The sequence below is a fragment of the Drosophila santomea genome, chromosome X (assembly GCF_016746245.2).
Source record: "Drosophila santomea strain STO CAGO 1482 chromosome X, Prin_Dsan_1.1, whole genome shotgun sequence".
NCBI classification, from domain to species: domain Eukaryota; kingdom Metazoa; phylum Arthropoda; class Insecta; order Diptera; family Drosophilidae; genus Drosophila; species Drosophila santomea.
In genome coordinates this window covers 19846679-19864387 of record NC_053021.2, presented here as the reverse complement: position 1 = coordinate 19864387, position 17709 = coordinate 19846679, and the positions used below count along the sequence as shown (strand labels likewise).

Genomic DNA, 17709 nt, shown 5'->3' with positions numbered 1-17709 from the left:
ATATTTCAGACAATTCACCTTTAGAACAACTTATAAGAGTATAGAAGGGATACGCTAAATTATTAAATTACAATGAAACAATGTCATTTCTGGTGTTTAAATGTATTTTTTAATTTATGTGTCTTGTTAATGCGATGCCACAATCAATAGAAATGTATATTTCCGTTAAAAAATGTTAATGTTCCATTAATATATTCCAAATTATTGATGTTCAGCAACATGAGTTGAATTTGCTTTCCATGTTTCGTTGGCAGCCCTATTCGTCACTTCTTCAAATGATGAGCGTCCGATTCAAAGTACCATTTACTTCGCCCCCTGTTCAGGTTCAATTTCCCTTTCCAAGAACGGTAGTATATACAAATCGATTTGAAATTGATTATTTTGCAATTAAGGCCTTTTAAAGGCTTAAGACACTGGCAAGAGGTATCCGGTTACTTTGGACTAAAGCTATCGTGAATGTTTCTTTAAGAATGTTTACGTATTCATGTTACAGAAGTACTTTAAAACAAACTAAATGCAAAATGTGATGTAGAGTAACGGAGAATTACCAAATAAGGAGGGTTAAGCAATCCTTTGCTAAAACTATGTACTATAAAAAACATATATGTATGTTCAACGAACCACATTTTTGGTATGAAAAGTGTGAGTTGAGCTTATTCCACAAGGACAACATCGCCGCAGGTCATGTGCTCCTTGGCCTCAAGCTCTTTTGTGTCCTGGGGGATCCTAGTGATATAGATGCCGAATCGCATGCGACCTTTTTGCAGGCGGGATATGGTGGTTAAGGTTTCCGGCGACCGTTCGCCTGTCCTTTGGTTAATGCAAATCATGTCGCAGCGCTGGCAGGGACCGTCCACCTGGAATTGGATTCCCCCAATGGACAGGGCTTTGTAGGTAAGCTCCTCAAAAGCACTGCCCGTGTCGATGATGATATTGGCCCGAAAACGATCCACAGTCTCATCGAGAGGCTCCTCAAATTGAAGCGATCGCACCGAAGATTTGTTTAGCAGCAAAAACTGGGCCTGATTAACCAGACTCAACTTCTGCTGATCCTTGGAGGAGTTTCTCTGGCCCGATTGCCGGAGTAAACGGAGGCCATCTAAGCCCAGGTTTTCGCTTAACCACTGGGCCACACCATCGCCGCAATCCAATCCTTCAACGGGCTGCCGACACACCTTGCTTACGCATTTTGCTGAGTCGGCTGCCTGGTCCTCCAGCGAAAGGGGCACCGAGAAATGGGAATTGTCTCCGAACTGCAGCTCTAATTGGTCGACCTTTATCACAGGCCTAATCAGGCACAACTCCGTGCAGCGCTTCTGAGTCAACGCCATGCCATTCATGTCCACGATCATCCACTCACGGTCATATCTCAGACCTTGATCCGTCAACGGCCAGGAGCCTTCTAATTCGATTTTAAAAGCGGCACAGGATTTTACCGGATATATGGCCATCTGCAGCAGTTTCGGCCTCAAGAGCTGGACTCGCTCCTTAAGCAACGGCGGCAATTGCTCCGCCTGCTCCTCGATGAACTGAATTCGCTGCAGCGGCTTGGTTGCCAAATAACTGGAGCGTAGCATCTGGAGCATCTGCTCTACGTCCTGGATAGTTGTCATATAACCAAAAGATACCCGCACCGCTCCCGTCGGCTGTCCATCAACCAGATCAAAGTAGTCGCCGCAAATGCGACCTGCTCGCTTGTATATCGTATCCATAGCATCTTCATCGAGGTTTAAGTAATATTGACAGGCTCCGATGTTGCAGAAGCATCCAGTCCGCAGGAGTATGCCGTGCAGGGCAGCCACACAGGCGATCTCGCCGAATCCCACAAAGGATCCTGATTCAGTGCGCACATTAAAGGCAACGATGCCACCCTGGCGAGATTTGTCCTGGTAACCCACTTTATTGTACAACTCGACGAGGGGTTCACCATTGGGATGCTGCAGCTGGCGCAGCTGATCCTCCAGATACTTGGCCAGCCCAAAGACGTGTCTAAAAATAAAAATTTTGGGTAATAAGGCCGAAATCACCTGGCATATCACTATCTACCCACCTGGAAATCCTCTCCATGGTGCTGAACTCGTCCGTTTTGGGCACCAATCTCTCTAGCGTGCGAAATCCCTCGAGCAAGCCAACAATGGCGAGGAATGGCAGGGTGCCATCCTCGTAGCGCTGGTGGAAGGTCTCCCTCAGCTGATAATCCATGGCATGGGGATATGCGTAGTTGATGGTACCACCGCCAAAAAAGCGACGCTTCTGGAAGACCTCGGCTCCCCGTCGACTCACCAGCAGGGCTCCCACGCCTGTGGGATAGCCGAAGATCTTGTAGAAACTAAGGCACACGTAATCTGGGCGGTATTTTTTCAGATCCAACGGACTGGTGGCTACAAACGACGCCGCGTCCAGACAGATATAGTAATCGTTGTGCGTATTCTCCTTATTCTCTCCCAAAGAGCCCCAAAGCTGTTTTCCCGGCTTGGACAAGCCATCGATTTGGATTTTTTCAATGGTATCCAGTGGGATTTTGTATCCACTAAAGTTGCATTGGGCCGAAAAGGTCAGCAAGGAGTTCCCCGTTTTCCCGGACACCTTGTGTACTGTGCCGTTTTTCTTGAGCTCTCCGCCCGAGATTTCCTTTTCCTTCAACATATATATCCCGTTGGCCCGGACCCTTTCCCGCATTCCCAGCACTGAGGTGTGGTTTTCCTGGCAGAAGTGAAAGTCGCCCGTGGATCCAAAGTCAAAGTTTTCCGCCACCAAGGACAAGGCAGCGGTGGCATTCGCCGTAAATATCACATGGTAATCTTCGGCGGTGGTGTTAAAGAATTCCAGTATTCTAAAAACGTTTAAATGAAGAAATTTAACTTTAAACTACTTAAACGGAAACAATTGAAAATAAACAAAAATGAGAATTTTAATAGGATAAAATATTTGTAGTTTGAGGACTAGCTTCACTAATCACTAATTATTTAGTGAATCGTTAGACATATGCGGTTTGCTTGAGAGTTTGTATATTTAAAAATAGAACATAAAACTTGTTTTCGTACACATTTTTTTGTGTGCTGTCTGTTAAACAATATTGTTTCTCACTTTCAAGAGATTTATATGTATGTACTCATGTATAGCAAAGAAAGAAGAGTAATTCTGTTTCGGCAAGGGAAATTACAATTTAAGTCATATTTGCCAAGATTAGCTTCCTGGCTCACCTAATATGCATAAGTGCAGAGTTCTATAGCAGGTTAGTTGAAACAAAAAGTTTACACAAGGTTGGCGTATATGTGTTGCTTTTATAGGGATTTACGGAGGACTTGATCCCTTCTCGATTATAAGGATATTTTACGAGATTGATATATGCACATATGTATGTGCATGAGGGCTCTGCAAGGGCAACCCAATGACAGTGGGAGTATTACTAACATGGATGGTGAACTCACTTGAATCGCACCTGGTCGACGAAGTCGCCGGTGAGGCGACAGGTGTGCGGATTGCAGATGACATTGCGCTGCAGTTGCTCCGCGGCGGCCGTCACTTGGTTCTCGGCATAGAGAGTGGTGCCCGCATGATCCAGGTAAACACTCTTGTTCCCTGTTCGTTAGACGGGTAGTTAGTTACATAGATTCGTTATCTGTTTGCGGTGGGTATTTCACCATGGCTCTCCACTTACTGGCCAATCTAGAGAATTCCGCGTCGATTCGTGACTGTTCCGCTGCGGAGAACTCCGGGCGATATGGTGTCATGTTGGGAACTAACTATTCGTGTTAGCTGCAAATCGGGCTTTATTTATTTGCGACCGGCCAGCATTTGTTGCGCCATACTCTTTCCTGGAATAAGCGTCCGCAGTATACATTAGCTATTAGCTTAGCATTAGTAATGATTTTCCGTGTAATTTACTTACCTCTATTATATGATGCTCAATCTATTCAAATACCACAGATATTATAATAGTAGCACTTTACTTAATCTTTTAAATTGTTTTCCCATGAATTGCATAGAATTTGGCAAAGCCCTAATAAGAATACTCAACCCATGGGAACTGTAGGGTATTAACTAGTCATTATGCGATTGTTCCTCTTTTTAAGCATGTGTTATGAATAGTGTTGGCCAACAATTGTCGTTAGAAAATTGTTGCTATAAGCTAATTGGGCAGTTTTTTAAAAATAATTTTTAGGAACAAAGACCTTTTTATCCAAAACATTATCTAAAGTAGTTAAAAAGTCCCATTTGTGTTTACTTCCAGACATTAACCAGCACTTACAGCTGATTCCTCGATTGACATCGATATCGGAGGCCGATAACAGCCTGCGTTGAGTTTTTAAAGTTTTACATTGTTATTTCACAATTGTAATCAATTTGCCCGCTTTTTGACTGCAAAATGGAGAAGTTCGTGCGGGACACGTTGTCCAAATGTCTGGACTGTGTGGTCACGGATCAGATGATGTCGTAGGTGCAGGATGCATACAGATAGATGCGTTTCTCAATGGGCCAATGGCTTCTTAATCTCTTCCAGCGCCATCCTAAGCATCAAAGACGACTATGAATTCGACAGCTATTTCGGCAATTTACTGAGCGAGGACATCGAGGAGCACCGCATGTTCCTGCTAAACTGTCGCCGGATGCTACTGAGTGGCAAACAGCCGCGGAACAATGGCAAAAATCGCTCGCCCCACAAACAACTTGCATCCACATCACCGCCCAAGGATCCCAAGCAAAATATCAGCCAGGGGGCCAAGGGTAAGTCCGGGAAGTACGTGAATCTGTATGCCAGCGATGGTCGTGTCCAGGGCGACACCATTCTGCTAAAGGGCCGACGGCATTGCGACTGCCAGGCGGCCCAGCACAAGCTGATCAACAATTGCCTGGGCTGCGGCCGGATCGTATGCGAACAGGAGGGAAGCGGCCCGTGCTTGTGCTGCGGCGCTCCCGTCCACACGCCCGAGGAGGAGCAGCAGCTGGCCAAGGCGGCCAGGGAAAAGGGCGGCTCGAAGAGTGCCCCCAAGCACGGCAAAAAGTCCGGAAAGGAGAATGCCAAGGAACCCTCCAAGGAGGCGCTGGACAAGGCGCTGGCCCAAAGGGACCGTTTGCTGGAGTACGACAAGAACAGCGAGAAGAGAACCACAGTTATCGACGATGAGCTGGACTACTTCCAGGTGGGTTTATTTTATTAGGAATCGTAATTCACGCAACTGGATAGAGAAAAATCCATATTTAAATACTTTTCGATCAATTTCTAAACTAAACTATGCGCGATTTTCCATTTGATGTATTCCAAATTTCGTATTGTTCGTTAAAAGGCTTTGAATGCTATTTACAAGAAGATAAGCTTAAGTTAATTACATTTAATGAAGCGTCAACGATTTTAACTAATATAATTTTTAGGAGAACTCCGTGTGGCTGAGCGACGCTGAGCGGGAGAAGTTCGAGAAACTGCACCGAGAGATGGAGGAGATAAAGCACGGCAGTCGCATGAAGCGTAAGATCCGGGTTGACTTTGCTGGCCGGGAGTTGCCGGAGGAACCGACCATCTCCAAGGAGTACGAGCAGCAGGTGATCAGCGAACTAGCGGCCGTTTCTAAGGCCTCGGGTGTCGGATCCAACTGGAGTGCATCCGCGGTCACTGGGCACTCCGCTTTGACACTCGCACCCAATTTGGACATGGCCAAGCCGCCAGTCTACAAGCCCAGCAAGGAATCCAAGAGTTGGCCAGCTCCCGCAGCAGCCAGCGATGGGCTGGAGAGGATCTACAATCGGGTGCAGGACAAGGAACTCCTGGAAATGCAGGACATGCGCCAGTGTCTGTCGATGCATCAGCCCTGGGCGTCGCTCCTAGTGGCGGGCATTAAAAAGTGGGTTTCAATGAAGGCATACTTCCAGATTTCCTATATCTAACCCTATTTTTTCAACAGACACGAGGGACGAGTGTGGTACAGTGAACACCGTGGTAGACTGTGGATAGCCTCCACCTCCAAAGAGCCGCACGCCGAGGACATTGCCCAAATGGAGGGCTTTTACAAGGTTCTATACGGCGGTAAGTCTTGACTTTCAATGTGAACTCTCAGGAATTACATATAATTGTAATCGCAGATCCCGATATCAAGTTCCCAAGTCATTATCCCACTAGCAGCCTGCTAGGTTGCGTCAACGTGGACAGTTGCCTGCCACAAGAGGAGTACCGAGAGTTATATCCCAACGGAGAGTCGGAGAGTCCCTATGTCTTTGTCTGCACCAAGCCAGAACAGCTGAATATTCTACTGCCTGTTCACGGCGATCACAAGATATGTGAGCTGTTTAAAGTGTCATTTCTTGAAAATCATGTCCTAATATTCTATAATTGCAGACGACCTGCCGCTGAAAACTCACACGGCCGCCTGCAAAACGCTACTAAGGGCCAGGGCCAACAAGGGTTAAGGTTTTGGTTCAGTTTCAAACACATTTTTATTAGTTTAATGCAAGCAGTCCTATGTTGAGGGTTTGATAATTTACAAAATTTATAGCTCAAGGAGTTTCTCAGAAATTAAAGTGAAATGGAATATTAAAAACTTGTTTTGTCTGTTTTCTTGGTCTATCTTTAACTTAATTGGAATCCTTAGTTCAGTCCAAAGCCAAAACTGCGATTGAAAATATTTTGGAAGATAATTATTATTAGCCACTAGAAGACATCAAATGAAAGATTTCTTATAAAACAGGCAGTTTTACTCCGAATCAAATTTTGCATTTTATAAAATATAAGAAACGTTTAAAACTATATATAATATAAGCCAGAGAAATTAATGTACTTAAATACTAGCTTCTTTTAGAAGTTATAAACTTCCAAATTTAGAGTAAATTATTTTATCTTTTTATGAATTTTCAAATGGAATCAACTAAAATAGTTCAAAAAAACAACTAGTAAATATTATTGAGCGTTAGGAAAATTAGTTTGCATCAAAACAACGAGAAAAATAATATACTTCTAAATTCTAAATTGTCAATGGGTTAAAAACATTTTATGTCGCAAGATCGTAATTCGAAATATAATTTCTATTTAAATAAATGAACGTAATTGTTTGTGCAACATTTGCTTACGATTTCGCTTTTAAATAAAATTCAAAAAATAACATTTTTTAACGATAACGATATTTAGAACGATAACGACAGCGATAACTCGGCACCAGCTGATGCTGAAGCGCTGATTTGATGTGTGTTTTGATTTCGAATACTTTTATGTAATGGTGAAAGTGGAGGTGGAATACTGGTAAGGGGAATCACTAGCCACTGCCAGCAATGAGCAGAATAATGGTAATCAATCCTCCTGCAGTGGCATCTGTAACTTCCGCGGACAGTGCCACCTGCTGCGCGAGTTCCTGCTGGCCTCCTCGCCCGACTTGGACATGTCCTGCCACCAGGGACGGCGGGGATCCTTTGAGGTGGCCATCGACGGACAGCTGGTGCACTCAAAGCTCTCCTGTCTGGCATTTCCCCAGCACGCGAGTGTGCTGGCCCAAGTGCAGAAGGCTGAGCGCGGGGAGCCCGTGGAGAAAGCCATGGAACAGCCCATCAAGGACTGCATTGTTATGTGATCTTTTCATGATTTCAGTTGAAGTAACCTACTTTCATGGATAGACTGCTAAAATATGATAGAACAAAATCATACGGTGCTAGAACATTTGTGGCACCCTTTCCAAAACCTGTGATACATGGCGCTTTGTTTATAAATATGATAATGCACTCCCTACTCCTTTAATGGATAGCTTGCTGAATTTAATGCAATGGAAACCGGTTAAACTACAGATCCAGTCTTTAGTGAAATCAGCTAAACAGTCGCATTAAATGATACCACTTTGCCAGTCGTTCTGGGCTTACACTTTATTTGAAAATAACATATGACTTCACAAAAGGATGGTTTAGGCGATTCAGGCCAGATGACAATCCTTCACCGCCTGTAGCGATATCGCTTGAAGTGGAACCACAGCTGGAAGATGTTGTTGTGGAACTGACAGCGGAAGCCCCGTTTGTAGCTGAACTCCCACTCCCGGTTGACGATCTTGAAGGCGATGTCCTCGTACGGCGGTCCTGTGTGGAATCGCAGCACCGCGAAGTCTCCGTTGTCCGCGCACGGAGTGAGGAAGTACTGCGGCGTCTGGGATTTGTCCATAAGGTCCGGATAGAATATGTTGAACTTGTAGCCCTGCACGATCTTGGGCGGCGGATTGTCCATGTCGTAATGCGTCTGGTTGTACTTGTTCCACTCAAAGCCGGTGTGCACGCGATTGAAGTAGCGCGGCTTTCGTGGTCGGTATTTATCGGTGGCCAGCTGAGGCACTGCATCCAGGGTGGTCTCCACACTAAACTCGGCCTCGTCACCCTGCATTCCCTGCCTCGCCTCGTTGCGCATTCGCAGCTCCTGCGGTGTCAGTTGATTGGTGTCCACTCGTTCCGGATGAAGGATTAGCAGACGCTGTCTCTGTGTTCGCCGCTCATCATCCTCCTCCTCGAAGAGGACTCCTTCTGTCTCCGGCTCGTCGTCGTCTTCGTTTTGCACTCTTCTGCCGGTGAAGTCCTCTTCGCGTATGTAGCGCGGACTGTAGTTTCCCGCCTGGTAGAGACGCACTGCTTCACGCAGTTCCTTTAGGGGATCCTCTTCGTCTTCGGGTGCGCCCTCAGCAGCCTCCGGGTCCTCTGCGTCCTGGGTTTCCATCTCCTCTTCCTTGATTTGTGGAGGCACCTCCTCCTGCAACGTCTCATCATCGTTTTCACGTTTGAGGAGCAGCAGCTTCTCACGCAATAAGGCCTGATGGCGATCTCGCAGTCGAGCTCTGGCCATGTGCGCCTTGAGTTGCGAAAGCAGACTTTCCCAGTAGCTAATATCTACGCCATCCGCTCGACCACTGATCTTGGCCTCGATGCGCTGCCGCATTTCCTCTAGCTGCTGGGCATTCTTGCCCCTGAAGATATCCGCCACATCCTTCACCACCGCCTGGTGGATGCCATCACGACGTTGATTGAGCGAAGTATTCTCCGCTTGCAGTTTCTGTTGGCGTTGCAATTCGTCTTGCACAATGGTGATCATATCGTTCCAGAAATCTATGTGCTTGCCCTGCTCCAGCTCTTCGTATACCTTTATATCCACCAGCAGGTCCTCCAGTTCCTCCATAGGCAGGCCGTTTAGCAAAACATAGGGCTCGTGCATCTGCATCTCGAGGGACTCTTCGAGCGGAGCATTCCCGGCGGCCACATATTGGGCGAGGAGATCGATGGGCTTGGCACGGCCATCGCGGATCCGAATTTCGCTACGTAAGCGTGCCTGCTCTAGGTGAAACTGATCCTCCTGGCGCTGCCACTCGCGGAACTGCACCGCCTCTTTGGCGCGCTGCTGCATCATGAGATCATCCTCGCGCACCTGCCGCTCCAGTTCCCTCTCCTGCCGCCGTTTCTTAACCTTCTCCAGCTCTCTGCGGTTTTCCAACTGCTTTTGCAGGGAAAGTACCTCTACGGTTTTGGTGGAGAGATTTGATAGTCCCTCCACCTCCAGCTTTTTGCCCCAGTGGAAGGTGGAGGTGAGATTGGAGTCACCGAACGGGTTGTCCTCGTTGGAGTACGTCTGGTACTCGTTGTCCCAGCCCATTCGTTCGCGACGCCGCTGTTCCTTGGCCTGTTTCTCGCGCAGGCGACGGGCGCGCTTTTCCTCTGGCGTTTCATTAGCCTTCAGCTCCTCCTTCTTACGCTGGCGGTCCTTTTGCTCGACGAGACGACGCGCTTCCAGCGTCTGAAGCAGTTTCATCGAACTCTTTGTCAGCGGCGAGCGAGGTCCACCGGTCGCCGTGCTAGACGTCGAACTGGACGAGGATGAGCTGGAGGAAGATCGACGCCTCCGGCTCTTGTGCTCCCGCTTCTTGTCCCTGTTTTTGTCCTTCTCCTTTTCCCTGCGCTGATCGCGTTCCTTGTCTCTGTAGTCTCTGTGGTCACGCTCCTTTTCCCTCTCGCGCTCACGATCCCGATCCCTGTTCCTGTTGCTCCTGGGATCTGGACTGCGATGATCCCGCCTCTCGCGACTGCGGCTGCGATGACGGTGCTTGGATTTCTCCTTGGGCATTTTAGAGAGGTTTTGCGGTATAAAAGGTGGGGAACTTGTGAAATAAAATATAAACAATGTTAGTGTTGCCAGATCGTGATAACAGCTTGGGACCAAACCAACCCAGGTTGCCGATCACTAGTGGCAAAAGTTATAACACAAACATTTTTCCTTCACTTATGTCGATTTTTTGACATGCGTAGTTAAAAAAAAAAAAAAGGGAAATCGTGCGAAAGGCGCATAAATAATTTTTCTTCGAGTAATCGGGGTAAATTAAATATCGAAAGTTGTGTAAAAGGCTTAGCCTATCGCCCACTATCGAAACGGAGAACTAGATGGGCCGTCGCAAGTGTCATTGCTCGATATATCGATACAATCGCAAGTGGCCAACCCAGCTCTACACAGAAACCCGGTTGCCAAAAAATTTGATGTGCATTTTTTGTATTGAAACCCGAGCACGAGAGCCGAGCTACCAGCAAAAGGATTGTCGAGATAGCCCGCCACTGCGCTGAGTAAGTAGTGTTTGTGGAAAAATCGTCGGGAAAAGCAGGAAAAGCACGGCAGACGGTGGAAATTGCGCGCGGCAAAAACGCCAGCGACAAGCCATACACACGCGCGGGTACGCACACAAACACACGCATCCGCACAAAGCCGACGCACACAGACGCATGCACGGCGCATGCAAAAACCGAAACACAAACAAAAGGAAGGCTATACTCGACTATATGATACCTTAGTTCCAGTTTCGCGGCAACTGTGACAAATCTGTGGGTTTCAAGCGGAGCACTTTCTGTAAAGAACCAAGCTATGGTCCAGAAATTCTAATTTACAGAAGCAAAACTGATCGACTGTAAAATGCACTATTCGCATTTGAAAGAAACGTGAATGTGTTCACTAATAGTATAGCCACCTAAGACAGCTAAATTAAGTTATGTAGAGAATATAGCCTCTCATCTTGTTGGTATATTAAATTATGTCTCATTGCGAAACTGCCCATGGACCATTTCAACAAGTGGCATAGCTGGGAACACGAATGTGTGTGTTTATATTGTTTGTCCACTCTGCAACTATAGTTAAATCGTCTTGATTCTTAGCTGTGGGGTGCAGCTACACCGATGCATTTCATAGGCTCTAAAATGCTTGGCTTGCGTTGCACGACTAGATTAGTACCCAATCACTTAAGCTACCAGAAACTCATTGTCTTTCTCTTTACAACCTTATTTCTCCCTAATAATCACCGACTGCAGTCCGGTGAACGACAAACGACGCTGTCCCCGCCCAGTCAACGCCTGCAGTCCGATTCACCGTTTCCCCGTCGCCTCGGCTGCCGCCATCCTCCGGGTGAAGATGTCCGACTACAGCGACCTGGACCGACAGATCGAGCAGCTAAAGCGCTGCGAGATCATCAAGGAGAACGAGGTGAAGGCCCTGTGTGCCAAGGCCCGCGAGATCCTGGTGGAGGAGGGCAACGTGCAGCGGGTGGACTCGCCAGTGACCGTGTGCGGCGACATCCACGGCCAGTTCTACGATCTGAAGGAGCTGTTCAAGGTTGGCGGCGATGTGCCCGAGAAGAACTACCTTTTCATGGGCGACTTCGTGGACCGCGGCTACTATAGCGTGGAGACGTTTCTGCTGCTGCTGGCGCTGAAGGTTCGCTATCCGGACCGCATCACGCTGATCCGGGGCAACCACGAGTCGCGTCAGATCACACAGGTGTACGGCTTCTACGACGAGTGCCTGCGCAAGTACGGATCGACGGCCGTGTGGCGGTACTGCACGGAGATTTTCGACTACCTCAGCCTCTCGGCGATCATCGACGGCAAGATATTCTGCGTGCACGGTGGCCTATCGCCGTCCATCCAGTACCTGGACCAGATCCGCAGCATCGACCGCAAACAGGAGGTGCCGCACGACGGGCCCATGTGTGACCTGCTCTGGAGTGATCCGGAGGACCAGACCGGCTGGGGCGTGTCGCCGCGTGGTGCTGGCTATCTCTTCGGCTCGGACGTGGTCTCTCAGTTCAATCGCACCAACGAGATCGACATGATTTGCCGTGCACACCAGTTGGTGATGGAGGGCTTTAAGTGGCACTTCAATGAAACCGTCCTGACCGTCTGGTCGGCACCCAATTACTGCTATCGGTGAGTCATCCTCCTGTGCAATTTCGAAATTGTGTTGTTAACTCTTCACACGCAGCTGTGGCAATGTGGCTGCCATCCTGGAGCTGAACGAGTACCTGCACCGCGATTTCGTCATCTTTGAGGCGGCTCCGCAGGAGAGTCGCGGCATTCCCTCGAAGAAGCCTCAAGCGGACTACTTCCTCTAAGACGCTGCCGCTCCTGACTCTCTGGTAGTCCGCTCAAATGGACGCGGAACGGGAGGCGGGTGCCCACTGGTGGCTTACACAAATCATCTAGGGAATAGGAAACTGCCAGCCTGCATAAGCAAAGCAAACGCGAACAGCAACTGATGGTGTAAAACAAAAAAGATGTAACATAAACGTAAGCTAGGATAAAGCAGCCGGACCCAGGTCCACGTTCAGTTACAATTATTCCCTTTTTTGGTTCCACTTAGATATTACATTTTTTTACCATCTGTTTACCTCTATCTGTGTTTAATCAGGCCATTTGCGCGATCTTTTGATGGCCGTTTGTTGCTGGAAATGGTAATCATCTAGAGATCAACATCGTAGATCGCGTGCGAGCCTGTGCACCGCATCTAGCTACTAACTAATAGGATTAATAACCATTGCCCGAGATTCCTGCAAATTCGCCTGGCGTAGACGGTCCGCAATCGAAGCCGCCGTCTCCTCGATGCGAATTTCCTGAGCCCGGGCAACACACTATACTTGTAGCGTAGGTTAAGCAAAAACATATTTTTTAAGAAAGATTGTGTACAGTCGGCAGAGATGACGACGGATTTAGGGCAGCCGGGTGCAAACGAGCGGAGTCGTCGATGTGTTAATTGATTAAAATGCGACTTTGCATGCCTGGTCGGGACTTTCTCCGCAAGAAAACAGCTGGAGAAAACCAGATACGAGGAACAACGTGTAGTAATTTATAGCATGTAAGAATCTTTTAAATATGCCCCAGATTGGGATATTATATACAAATAATTATACTTGTATTTAAAATAAAGATTGTAAGATAATCGACGAACGTGAGCAGGTATTTTCTGTACATTGGGAGGCCCGAGGAGTTTTGGATGATACCAATACGATCCCTTTCACAACCCAATCAATAAACAACCAAGTGTGCAGTTTCTCAGTATATCAAGTACTTAAGGACTAGTCATAGTATACACATAAAAAAAATAGATGCTTTTATTCCAGAAGGGCGCTTGTGATGCAGCAACAGGGGGTCTCATCTTGGGTCTCAAATCTGCTTTCAGTGATCCTCCAGCTCGAGTCCGTGCTCCTTCATTTGCTCGTAAATGCATCCTTCGAAGGCAAAAGCGGCGTCGCAACTGGAAATGACAGCAGAATTATAGTCCGGAACTGGACGTACAGCCTTCGGCGAGCACTACTCACTTATCCTCGGGTGTCTCGATGGCCTCGCACTTGGCCACCACCTCGGCGGGAGCGTCCTCCTTCTCCGCATCGTTCTTGCTCATGACCTTGACCATCTCGATGGCGTGCTCCTTGTTCAGCTTGCCGGACTCATCCATCTGCAATGGGACAGAAAGAAGGCGGTAAGCGGAGCGCACTTCCTGTTCCTGCCGGAGCAGCACTCACGATCTGCAGCTTCTTCATCACACAGGCGCGCAGGCACTTCGCCTCTTGCCTTTCGGGCATCTCGTGGCTCATCATCTGCTCCACATCCTCTGTAAGTGATAGATCATGTTAAATAAACCTTTCCTCCTGCGTGCTGTCTATTGATTCTAACTCATCCATCGCAGATAGGAGTGATATGCTGGCAACTATATCCCTATTGGATCTTCCCCACTGCTGACCATCTGACCAACCACTCACCATCGGTGGCTCCAGTCTCGGCCTTGCACTCCTTGGCCAGCTCGACGGCATGGTCCCTGTTGATCTCCTCGTGCGGCTTGGCGGTGGTGGCTCCCAGGCAGAGGAGTCCCACGACGAGCAGGACGGACAGGGGAACCAGATGCGACATTTCGATTTGCGATTGGACTGCGCGAAGTGCGAACTCTGACTTGGATGCAAATCGCTGGCGACGTCGGCGTTTTATAGAAGCTATTGCACAAGCCGAGTCCCGTGATTGACTGGGCAGATCGGATCCATCGCCGATCTCCAGCCGCTTCTCAAGCAGCTCCGGCAATTACGCGCAATTATGAACTACATGGGCAGCACATGGCGCTCCACTCCACTCCGCCGTTCTGGAGGGGATGTGACGGGATCCGGCGGAGATGCCCTCGACTGGGCAACGTGTGAACGAGTGACACCTCACTGGAACTGCCACTGCCACTGCCAAATGAGATGGCCCACCGGTCTCCACTTACCCGCTTAATTGGTGACTGGCATGAAATCGCTTCAAATGGGGGGGATATCAAATTGGGAATGGCTATGGAAATGAAAATGCAAAATGCAAAATGCGAAATCCCGCTTGTAATTAAATCGATCAACAGCTCTGGGTGAGATGAGTGATTGTGACTGGCGGGGCCATGAAGCGATTATATAATTATATGCAACTGGGCGAACTGGGATGGGAAATTGTCCGTTTAGGCCATAATATACCCTTCATATGTCCGCCTATTTCCCATTTCGCCCGTCAGCTTGCCGACTTTCTGATAATTCGAGTGCCAATGATCGCAATCTGAGTTCCAGTCAGTCTGTTTGTCCATCCATCCAAGTGGATATTTCAGCACGCAATCTATATTATGGACTCCAATAGATGGAATTGGATTGTAGCCAGTAACACTATCGTGTGGGCATGTTGCATGCTAATTCTTTATTTCAATTGGTTTGAGTGGAGCTCACTAGATTATTAAGATCTTTAACAGGTCGGAAGTCTGTGTGATTGAGTATTAAGTATATAGTAAATCATCCGCAAATAATAATACTTCTAGAAAATGGTTTAACATTAGTTTAAATATTCAAATAGGTTCCCTCAAAAATAGATATACCCCTCAACACCTTGGTAGAACTATCAGCTTTCCAGATTACAGATCTAAATTGATCCGATTGTCATTGTCTCGAGTGAACTGACACATCGCTCGTCTTTGGAGCGTGACTTGTGGGGGTGACGCCGAGAATAATGAACTTGACACTGGAGAAATGCTTGCAATCAGCAAAAATCAAGCGACTAAGCCATGTGCAGACGACTTTGGTGAGGTCATGGGTCACTTTATAAGCCAAGAGTCCGAGCAAGAGAAGAGCCAAAGAGAAAGCAGTCGCCAAGATGAAGCCATCCACTTCAGCACCAGCCCCAGTCGCAGCCATTCTGACGCTCGTGGTCGCTGCCCTGCTGCAGATGCACTGCGTCCGTGGCCAGAACCAGGCCTTCGATCTCACCAAGCTGCTGCCCAAGACCGGTGCGGAGCCCATCTGGGCGGTGATCGATCGCAACTTGCCGCAGGTGCAGGAGCTGATCACCACGGCCAGGATGGAGTGCATCCAGAAGCTGCAGCTGCCCAGGGATCAGCGCCCGCTGGTGAAGGTGACCAATCCCAGTGAGAAGGAGAAATGCCTGGTGGAGTGCGTGCTCAAGAAGATCAAGTTGGTGAGTAGCCGAACGTGGGGCACAGTTTCAGGACTAAAGAGTACTAATACTTGTTTTTCGCGCCCAGATGGACAGCGACAACAAGCTCAACGTTGGCCAGGTGGAGAAGCTGACCAGCCTGGTGACCCAGGACAACAAGATGGCGATCGCCGTCAGCTCCAGCATGGCGCAGGCCTGCAGCCGCGGCATCTCCTCCAAGAACAACTGTGAGGTGGCCCACCTCTTCAACCAGTGCATCAGTCGCCAGCTGGAGCGCAACAACGTGAAGCTGGTGTGGTAGGGCCATGGGCATCACTAGCTACCACTAGAGATCTTAACTAAAACGTGCCTCACTTATTTTGGCCATACTCTTGACTACCATGGCTTCCCAGATAATTTAAACCGACATTATCTATTATCTATTAGATATTATAACTACATATAACATATTATACATTAGTTATTGTAACCCAACTTTTTCTAGTACTAAATCAAGTTATAGTAGCTCACTTGTAATTCATTTTCATAAACATATACATATATATTGTATAGTAATTCATTTCCAATTTTTAAATTTCGTATTTCGCATAGATTGACGTCCAATTAAGGGATTACGTGTGTTGTTTCCACCCGATAAATATTCAGTAATTCGTAGTTCGTTTGGTTGGGCGCTTTATTAGTTTAGGAAACCACTCCAGGTTCTCGAGCTTTCATATTTAAATCAAACTGAATCACTAACAAAAAAAAAAAAGAGGAGAACATGCAATGGTGGGCCAGTGGCAGCTCCATGACCTCATTCCTTGACCTCGGGAATCTTGAAGCCCGAGGAGCGCATCTCGCGGAGCATGCACATGCCGATCCCGTGGGCGGCCTCGCACCTGAAATGATGTGTAAAGTTCATATTTGTATTTATATCATCTTAGGCGGTTATATATTAAGTTTTCCAGCCAGAAATAGGAATTTTTTAAAAATATTTCAAAGGTTTTTGGGAGCCCAACAGATTTGGTAGCTTTTACGAACAAAATGAACAAAAAGTATTCCAAAATATTGGAAACTATCTTCTGGAGATCATTAGCTGTGCACCGACAAACACTAAAAGTTTGAACCTCAAAATGAGCGGCCTCTGGAATTAAACGTTTTTAAGTTTTTTTTTTTCGAGTTTCAAAATTTTTCGTATTTCAGACCAAGACTGGAATAATCCTTTTTGAGACGCTTGAACTTTTTGCTTTGGGGTTAATTTACTCCGATTTTGGATTACTCCTCGGTTGGCTTACAGTTTCCGATGACCAATTTCGCGATTTCTCGGTACCCGAGATAAGGAATTTTGCAACCTGGACACTAGCTCCTCTTTTGCCCCACACCACCACACTCACTTGTCCTGCTCCGCCTTCATCTTCTCGTTGCAGGACCTGACGATGCGCCGGCCGTCTTCCTCGCGATCCGGGAACATCATGTTGACCATCTCGAGGGTCTTGTCCTCGTTGTACTGCAGCTGACCCTCGGGCATCAGCTCGAACTGCTCCAGCAAGCAGTGGCGGAAGCACTTGGTCTCGTGCTTGGCGTCCTCCTTGTTCAGCACCATCTCGACGATGTTTTCTGCGGATATCGAGTGTTATGGAATGGCAGGATGGGTGTGGTGTTAGGTATAAGGAGTGACCCATCGTTGCACTTACCCCGCAACGGCTTAGGGGTGCAGCCTTCGCCAAAGGGCTCTATCAGCTCCACCACCTCGTCCACGGTCATGGATACCTCCTCCTCCTCCGCCAGCGACGAGCCCATCAGCACGGCGGCGCAGGCCAGTGCTAGCAGCAGGTTGGACATCTTCAACGTCGTCGTCATCCGGTTGCTCTGCATCATTATTGCTCCTCTTGTGAATAGTGGACGGGCAGCAATCGGCCCGGTAAATTTATACTCGCCGCAATCGTGTCCAGCACATCCGGTACAAGCCAATCGCCTCGGATGTAGATCACCCCGAGATAGCCATGACATTGCTGGGGCGGA

At 47.8% G+C, this 17709-nt stretch overlaps 8 protein-coding genes across 8 annotated transcripts; 4 read left to right on the top strand and 4 right to left on the bottom strand.

Annotated features, from left to right (window-relative positions):
- Window positions 1-86: 86 nt before the first annotated feature.
- Window positions 87-3818, bottom strand: LOC120455810 (molybdenum cofactor sulfurase). Its single transcript, XM_039642271.1, has 4 exons — window positions 3662-3818; window positions 3432-3582; window positions 2051-2833; window positions 87-1989 (listed from the first exon to the last, which is right to left on the bottom strand). Exons 1-4 carry the CDS (start codon window positions 3732-3734, stop codon window positions 654-656), a joined length of 2343 nt encoding a protein of 780 aa, XP_039498205.1. The 5' UTR covers window positions 3735-3818; the 3' UTR covers window positions 87-653.
- A 449-nt stretch (window positions 3819-4267) lies between these two features.
- LOC120455812 (activating signal cointegrator 1) lies at window positions 4268-6533 on the top strand. The gene is made up of 6 exons (XM_039642272.2): window positions 4268-4437; window positions 4505-5144; window positions 5374-5840; window positions 5901-6022; window positions 6079-6273; window positions 6332-6533. The coding sequence occupies exons 1-6, from the start codon at window positions 4370-4372 to the stop codon at window positions 6400-6402; spliced, it is 1563 nt and encodes a 520-aa protein (XP_039498206.1). The 5' UTR covers window positions 4268-4369; the 3' UTR covers window positions 6403-6533.
- Window positions 6534-7130: 597 nt separating this feature from the next.
- Window positions 7131-7842, top strand: LOC120455385 (migration and invasion enhancer 1). The gene is made up of 2 exons (XM_039641512.2): window positions 7131-7228; window positions 7292-7842. The coding sequence occupies exons 1-2, from the start codon at window positions 7203-7205 to the stop codon at window positions 7551-7553; spliced, it is 288 nt and encodes a 95-aa protein (XP_039497446.1). The 5' UTR covers window positions 7131-7202; the 3' UTR covers window positions 7554-7842.
- On the bottom strand, window positions 7800-10238 carry LOC120455382 (cactin). Its single transcript, XM_039641508.1, has one exon. The coding sequence runs from the start codon at window positions 10064-10066 to the stop codon at window positions 7907-7909; it is 2160 nt and encodes a 719-aa protein (XP_039497442.1). The 5' UTR covers window positions 10067-10238; the 3' UTR covers window positions 7800-7906.
- A 162-nt stretch (window positions 10239-10400) lies between these two features.
- LOC120455383 (serine/threonine-protein phosphatase 4 catalytic subunit) lies at window positions 10401-13203 on the top strand. The gene is made up of 3 exons (XM_039641509.2): window positions 10401-10557; window positions 11293-12186; window positions 12242-13203. Exons 2-3 carry the CDS (start codon window positions 11393-11395, stop codon window positions 12369-12371), a joined length of 924 nt encoding a protein of 307 aa, XP_039497443.1. The 5' UTR covers window positions 10401-10557; window positions 11293-11392; the 3' UTR covers window positions 12372-13203.
- Window positions 13204-13299: 96 nt separating this feature from the next.
- On the bottom strand, window positions 13300-14218 carry LOC120455384 (general odorant-binding protein 19d). The gene is made up of 4 exons (XM_039641510.1): window positions 14016-14218; window positions 13779-13867; window positions 13575-13711; window positions 13300-13510 (listed from the first exon to the last, which is right to left on the bottom strand). Exons 1-4 carry the CDS (start codon window positions 14161-14163, stop codon window positions 13432-13434), a joined length of 453 nt encoding a protein of 150 aa, XP_039497444.1. The 5' UTR covers window positions 14164-14218; the 3' UTR covers window positions 13300-13431.
- Window positions 14219-15371: 1153 nt separating this feature from the next.
- LOC120456914 lies at window positions 15372-16217 on the top strand. Its single transcript, XM_039644044.1, has 2 exons — window positions 15372-15729; window positions 15797-16217. Exons 1-2 carry the CDS (start codon window positions 15409-15411, stop codon window positions 16007-16009), a joined length of 534 nt encoding a protein of 177 aa, XP_039499978.1. The 5' UTR covers window positions 15372-15408; the 3' UTR covers window positions 16010-16217.
- A 146-nt stretch (window positions 16218-16363) lies between these two features.
- LOC120456915 lies at window positions 16364-17572 on the bottom strand. Its single transcript, XM_039644045.1, has 3 exons — window positions 17382-17572; window positions 17082-17304; window positions 16364-16586 (listed from the first exon to the last, which is right to left on the bottom strand). The coding sequence occupies exons 1-3, from the start codon at window positions 17563-17565 to the stop codon at window positions 16502-16504; spliced, it is 492 nt and encodes a 163-aa protein (XP_039499979.1). The 5' UTR covers window positions 17566-17572; the 3' UTR covers window positions 16364-16501.
- Between the last annotated feature and the right edge of the window lie 137 nt (window positions 17573-17709).